The sequence below is a fragment of the Oratosquilla oratoria genome, chromosome 4 (assembly GCF_046742065.1).
Source record: "Oratosquilla oratoria isolate Oo_2021 chromosome 4, ASM4674206v1, whole genome shotgun sequence".
Lineage (NCBI taxonomy): Eukaryota > Metazoa > Arthropoda > Malacostraca > Stomatopoda > Squillidae > Oratosquilla > Oratosquilla oratoria.
Window position 1 is genome coordinate 6277697 of NC_134780.1, and position 7500 is coordinate 6285196.

Genomic DNA, 7500 nt, shown 5'->3' on the forward strand with positions numbered 1-7500 from the left:
TAAAAGGTGGAGAGGAACTTTGGGGAAATATTCTACTGGATATGACCATTGAACACACATTGACTCAATGGGTGAAGGAAAATACCATATATAGAAACAATGAAGAACCGTCGAGACTAGATTTAATATTCACATCAAAGCCTGAAATCGTGGACAAAATTAAATACAAGACACCAATTGAGAAGAGTGACCAGAGTTCGAACACACACACACACACACACACACACACACACACACACACACACACACACACACACACACACACACACACACACACACACACACACACACACACATAAACGAGATAATATATATATATATATATATATATATATATATATATATATATATATATATATATATATACTATTTTGTAAAAAGTTCTATTCCGTCTTGGGGTATCCTCTCCAGCGATTAAAGTCTGCAGGATTTCCTAGAGTTCTATATTGATGCCGCCGAAGATCCTTTTCGAACTGGTGGCACTCTGAGATCTGAATAAACTCATTCGACTCTAGCTGGCCTGACTAGAGTGTATGATCTCTAATTAAAAAACTCTGAGTGGCCAAGATAGTTTCTACTAATTTTTGAAACGTATGGCCGTTCCTTTGCTTTGAAAGGAGTCAAGAGATTAATTTTTGGCCAAGAGTGTCCTGAGGCTTCCAAAGATGACTTTTCTTACACTATTCTTGTGACCTCATTTTGCCATACAGTGTTGCTTTTCTTGAGAATAAATGTGAAAGTATGTATCAGCTCAAGCGTTCGGATATCTTGGGCATCTTCGGCAATTCCACACTTGGTCCCCATACAAGGTTTCAAGGTCGTAGAATGTTGATGTGATCTTGCAACAACATGTTTTTTAACCTCTTATATTCGGCTGCTTTGTTCTCCAATGAAGTAAATCATTGACCACTGTAAGTAGATTTTCCGTGGGCGTCTCCATCAAGTTCGGCGAGGTGGAACGCATCCCGCGGTGTATTACTTGTTCTGTGCAGAAAGTATCCTTTAAGCCGAGTCCATAGTAAGCCTCGTGCAGCGCTGCATGAGGCAGTTGGCAGTGTTCAATGCAGTGTGGACCCGACCGGGTCCACACTGACAGTGTGATGGTGCTGACAAAGAGCGTCGACCCTCGGCACCGCATTGGACACGGCCAACTGCATCATGCAGCTCTGCACGAGACTCAGTGTGCCCCCGGCCGCACTCTACATCACCTGAACCGGTCTACAAACCGTTTTACATCTTTATCTAGTGACACAGACTGTACAAGAAAACAAGAAATTGATTGTATATTGAAAAGGCAAACTTACTTTGTCTAGTAATGCAGACTGTAAAATAAAAACAGAATTATATATTGAAAAGGCAAAACTTAAGCAACCTCTCTCATTACATATTATCATCTTCATCTTTGTTTCCCAGCTTCGCAGATAATTTCATCTTGTCTATTTTTAAAACTAAAATACTAAAACTCACAAGTCTCTTGCACCATAAACTATTTGGACCAGACAAATTATTGTTTTTACAATTTCCAACATTCCAATGCACACTAAATACACAAGGTAAAGCAAACACTACATTTACAACTACTGTATGTTTGTTAGCCAAAATTTCTATTTGTTATTCTTTAGTGCTTTCCCATGCATTAATATTTTCAATATCATTACCATTTGACCAATATCATACAAGGTTTCTTTATTTTTTTCAGATGACAAGAGTATTAAGGATTCCTCATCTATTATGTTGCTGCTCACTCCACTCCTACTACTTCTATATCGTCCTCTTTATGGTAAGATTACCTCTATTTTTTTTTTTTTTTTAGAAATACAGTAACAATACCACTATACTTTTTAGTTTATCATTGTTTTTTTATTTGTGTAAAAACGGTTTTCAAGCTCACCCGCTTTGTAATCTATCTACGTTTCCCTTGAATTATTACCTTGTGTACTACATAAGCATATATATATTCTCACACTCCTAATATTGTCCTGTACAACTTCTCTGAATATACGTTTCCATTTTCGCCGAATCTTGTGATAAGGGAAAAAGAATACTGTCACCGAGTGTTTTCACTTGAGTCGTAAAAGGTGACTAAAACGAGACGGAGGATAGGACATTCCTAAAAAAGCAAAGGCATAAGAGGGTCTGGGAGGAGTCTTCCAACCAGAACCCTAAGGTTTGGGAAATTCTATTGAGGGCGGTGAAAGATTTTGACATTAGTAGTAGAGGAAATGTGAGGGTCGGTAATGGAGAGAGTAATTGATTTGAGGTTAAGGTGTGGTTATGTATAGGCGGTGTGATGCCATCATGGCTGCTCAACCTGTATATGGGTGACGTGAAAAAGAAAGTAAACACGAGCGTGCTAGGGAGAATTTGGAGTTGGTGAGCAAAAGAGGAGGGGAATGGAAGGTGAGCCAGTCGTTGTTTGCGGGTGACATTGCTCTTATAGCTGACTCTGACGAGACACTGAGAGACAATTGATGTAAAGTGAGAACATAAGTAAAGAAATGAGATGCACAAGAAATTACGGTTGTGGTTTAAACGTGAGCTTGAAGGTTGTGAGGCTTGGAAAAGTAACGAGGTGCTAAGATAAGGAGATGTTAAGATAAGAGGGAGGGTGGAGGGGTGTGGAGTGTATTCAGGGATGGGATGGGTGGGAATGATTTTATGCCTTTTCCTTTTTGGCTACCTCTCTTGTAAGGGGGGAAAAAGCCTTGGTATATGTATGTATGTATGTATGTATGTTGTGAATGGAGAAGTGGATGTGGAGGTGAATAAAAGGTATGTATCTGGGTGGAATGAAACAGTTATTGAGAAATAAATACTTGGGGATGAGTGGAAAGAGAAGACTGTATGCAATAGTTGTACCCACTCGATTGTAGAGAGTATTGACTTGAACTTCAACGGAGGCACAAAGGAAGACCCTGAACGGGTTTTAAATAAGTGTTTGATAAGTATCCTAGATGTAGGATGGATAGAGTGAGAAATATAAAGGTGAGGTAGAGAACTGGAAGGAAAGAGAGTTGTCCGTCGGGGTAGATAAAAGAAGGCTGAGATGATATGGGCGTAAAAATGATTGAAGAAAGACTAGCAACAAGGGTGTGTAACACAGGAAAGAATTGTGCGCATTTGAGAGGAGGATTTATAATTAGGCAAATGGACGTAAGGGAAAGTGTCATTCGGTGCAAGAGGAAGGTCTGTTGAGCAAAGAAGAGAGTGTGCAGACGATAGGAATAAATGGAGAATGATTGTGAATGGATGAATGACGTAAAATGAAGGAGTGTTTTTCACATTGGTCTGATAGATAAAACTTTGGAGTCGATGAGGAGTGATTTCGCCAAATAAGGAAACGGTGTGAGTCAAGCAACTCCTGTTGTCGGTCCCTGTTTTGGTGAAGCTCTGTCTCGCTGCATTGGCATTGACCAAAACGGTGTGTTGAGGGAGAATTACTGAGCAAAGTAAAGGCATAAGAGGGTCTAGAATGTGTTTTCCAACCAGTACCCTAAGGTTTGGGTCGTTTAATGTGCGTGGACGTGGTACAGATGAGATTAAAAGGGAAGAGATTGGTAGTATGTTTGTGAGAAGAAAGATGGATATGTTGGCATTGAGTGAAACTATGTTGAAAAGGAGGGGCGAGTTTGAGTTTGGGAGTGTAGTTGGGAGGTTCTCAGGAGTAAAGAGAGGACGAGGGAGAGAAGGGGTGGCTATACTAGTAAGTAGATAGGTAAGCGTGTAGTGGAGTGGAAGGAGGTTTTTTCAGGTTAATGTGGATGAAGGTGAAACTGGGAAAGGAGATGTGAGTTTTTATAAGTGCATATGGGGCTGGTAGCGAGAAGAGTGTAGAGGAAAGGGAGGCTTTTTGGATGGATTTAAATGATTGCATAGAGGTTTTAGGGAGAAATGTCAATGTAGCAGTACTGGGAGACCTTAATGCTAGGGTAGGAAATGAACCAATGGACAGAGTGGTTGAGAAATATAGAATTCCAGGAAAAAATCGTAGCGGAGAGTTGATGGTGGAGATGTATCTAGAAACACAGTTGATGATAGCAAATATAGTGTTTAGGAAGAAAGTCAAGCATAAAAACACGTGGGAGAGGGTGGTGGATGGAAGGGTGGTAGATAGAACGTTAATGGACTATATAGTGGTAAACAGGAGTATAGTAGGAAGAGTTAAGGATGTACCTGTTCTAAGGGAAGAGAGTGGAGGAATATCAGATAATTTTTTGGTGGAAGGTAAGTTGATAGTGGAAGACAGATGGAGGAAGAGGAAAATGGTAGAAGGTAGGGAGGTGTTTAGAGTTAAGTGCTTAAATGAGAAAGAAATGAAGAAGGAGTACAAGAAGAAGTTTAGAGAGGAGTGGGAGGGAGTGAAGGATAGAGTAGAACTAGGAATGGAGGAGGAATGGGGATGGTTTAAAGAGGGAGTCACAAGGTGTGCAAAAATGTTGTGTGGAACAAGGAGGACGGGAAGAAATAGAAGGAAGGGTAGTGAGTGGTGGGATGAGGAAACAAAGAAAGTTGTAGGAGAGAAGAAGCGAGCTTTCACAGATTGGTTGCAAAATAGGACAAAGGAATCATATGAGAGGTACAAAGAAAAGAGAAAAGAAGTAAAACATAAAATAAAGAAGGCAAATAGGAGAGCAGATTTGAAATGGGGTAAGAGTATGACAAAAAATATTAAAGTAATAAAAAGATGTTTTGGAAAGAAATTAAGAGAGGAAGAGGAAGCGAATCAAATAGAGAAGAAAAGGTAAAAGGTGCAGATGTAGAGAGGATAATGAAAGAGAGGGCAATGAGAGGAAGATGGCCAGATTATTTTAGGGAGTTGCTAAATGTGAAGGAGGATAGGGAGGAAAAGGTAATTGTAGTGGGAAGCTCTAAGAAAATGACTGTGATGAATGAGGAAAATGGAGAGGAAATAGGGAAAGATGAAGTGAAGGTCGTTGTTAAGATGATGAGAGCAGATAAGGCACCTGGGTTGGATGGAAGACACGCAGAATGTCTGAAAAAAGAGGTACAATGATGATGGACTGGCTTGTGAGGTTATCTAATGTTTGTCTAAGAGAGGGTAGAGTGCCGGAGGACTGGAGGAGTGCATGTATAGTTCCACTTTACAAGGGAAAAGGGGACAAATGTGAGTGCAGTAGTTTGAGAGGTATCAGTTTGTTGGGTGTAGTTGGGAAGGCTTATGGGAGGGTTTTGATTGAGAGGATTAGGAGAGGAACAGAGGGAGTAATTGGTGAGGAACAGTGTGGGTAGGGGTTGCGTAGATTAGATTTTTGTGGTAAGACAGATATGAGAAAGCTTTAGGAAAAGGTAGTGTTTTTTGGGCTTTTATGGCTATGAAAAAGGCTTATGACATGGTAGACAGGAAAGCACTGTGGGAGGAATTGCAGATATACGGGATAAGAGGGAAGCTTTTAAGAATAGTCAAGAGTTTTTACAGTAGTAGAGCTTGTGTTAAGATTAGAAATGGAGAGAGTGAGTGGTTTGAGGTAAAGGTGGGACTTCATCAGGGATGTGTTATGTCGCCTTGGCTATTCAATTTATACATGGATGGGGTGGTGCGAGAGGTAAATGCAAGGGTAGTGAGTAGGGGATTAGAGATGGTTAAAAAAAATGGAGAAAAGTGGAAGATAAGCCCGTTGTTGTTTGCTGACGACACTGCACTTGTTGCAGGATCAGAGGAGGGATTGAGGAAGTTAGTGACAGAGTTGGGGAAGGTGTGCGAAAGAAGGAAGTTGAAGATAAATGTGGGTAAAAATAAGGTGATGAGATGTACAAGGGGAGAAAGTAGCAGCAGACTGGAAGTGAGTATTGAGGGAGAGAGACTGGTGGGACTGGATAATTTTAGATACTTGGGTGGGAATGTGGCGGGAAAGGGATGAGTGGAAGTGAAGGTAGAATGTAGATTGAGAAAAGCGAGTGAATACCTTGGTGGATCAAAAAGTGTAATTAGAAATAGAAATTTGGGAATGGATGCTAAGAGGAGATTGTATGAAGGAGTGATTGTACCGACAGAGCTGTACGGGGCAGAAACATGGAACATAAGGGTGGAAGAGAGGAGGAGTTTGAATGCGTTTGAGATGAGGTGTCTGAGAAGTATGAAAGGGGTTACTAGGCTGGATAGGGTGAGAGGTGAGGAGGTGAGGAGAAGAACGGTGATAGAAAGGGAGTTGGGAGATAGGGTTGATGAAAGAGTATTGGGATGGTTTGGACACATGGAAAGAATGAGTGAAGAAAGACTAGTAAAAGAGGTGTGGAAGGCAGAAGTGGAAGGAGTGAACATGAGTGGGTGACCTAGGTTGAGATGGATGGATGGGGTAAAAAGAGCATTGGGAAAGAGGGGAATGTCTGTTGAGGAAGGACGGGAGATGACAAAAGATAGGGGTGAATGGAGAATGGTTGTGTATGGATGATACTGTGATGTATGAGTGGGAGTGCGTGGGGGATACGGGGTGAGGGAGTATGTGTGAAAAATAAATTGACGCAGTCCGAAGGGATTTCTCCCCGTCTTCTCCTTTTCTGCATGAGGGGATGGAGAGGGGGGATCGCCGATTTAATGAAGCGGCCTTGCTATAGATGTGCTGTGTCTTGCGACTCTACTTCTGACCCAGGGCAGTGGACAAGATGCAGGGATGACCCGTCATCCAGGAGGTGCCAAGATAAGACGAAGGGAGAGGGTGGATGGGAGTGGAGTATGCTGGGAATGGAATGGGTGGGAGTGGTATTTATGCCTTTGTTTTTTGGCTACCTCCTATGTAAGGGGGAAAAAGCCTTTGGTATATGTATGTACGCACACACACACACACACACACACACACACACACACACACACACACACACACACACACACACACACACACACACACACACACACGCGCACACACACACACACACACACACACACACACACACACACATATATATATATATATATATATATATATATATATATATATATATATATATATATATATATATATACATATATATATATATTCCTTTTTCAATGGCGAGGATTGCAACCTTGTAGACTGGCACTCAGACCCTTGACCAGGGAGACGACCTGGGTCCCTACGATCAAGAGGTAACCAACGCTTGGCCTCCTTCTTCTGACTGTGAATCCATTCCAGCTCGTCGTTGCGCCTGCCAAGAGTGAAAGAGATCCTTAACATGTCAACAGACCTGAGTACAATGCCAAAGGGACAGAAATAGATTCCCAGGTCTTGCACTACCTTAAAAAACAATAAAACAGAGCTCTACCCGATGGGCCTGTTGTTCAAACAAATTCAGTACACAAACATACAATAAGAAAATAAATGTCACCATCAAAACTTTAACGTAGGGAAATGGTATCAGTGTTTGGAAATAAAAGCTTGTTTTTCTTCCTTCACAGTGCCAAATCTTGTCTGGAAAAAACATAAGGAAGAGGCTTTTAGTCTCGATTGGTTATCTTTTTCCTTAATTTGTTCGTCTTATTCAATTGTATGGTGTTTGTTTACCTCT

The 7500-nt window shown here is 41.2% G+C and overlaps 1 protein-coding gene across 2 annotated transcripts in view; it reads left to right on the plus strand.

Annotated features, from left to right (window-relative positions):
- Positions 1–7500, plus strand: part of LOC143024269 (uncharacterized) — a 73945-nt gene that overhangs the window by 23210 nt on the left and 43235 nt on the right. For both annotated transcript variants that reach the window (XM_076183056.1, XM_076183057.1), the window contains exon 2: positions 1700–1780. In XM_076183056.1, the coding sequence (XP_076039171.1) occupies positions 1700–1780 (81 nt within the window). The remainder of the gene's footprint in view (positions 1–1699; positions 1781–7500) is intronic.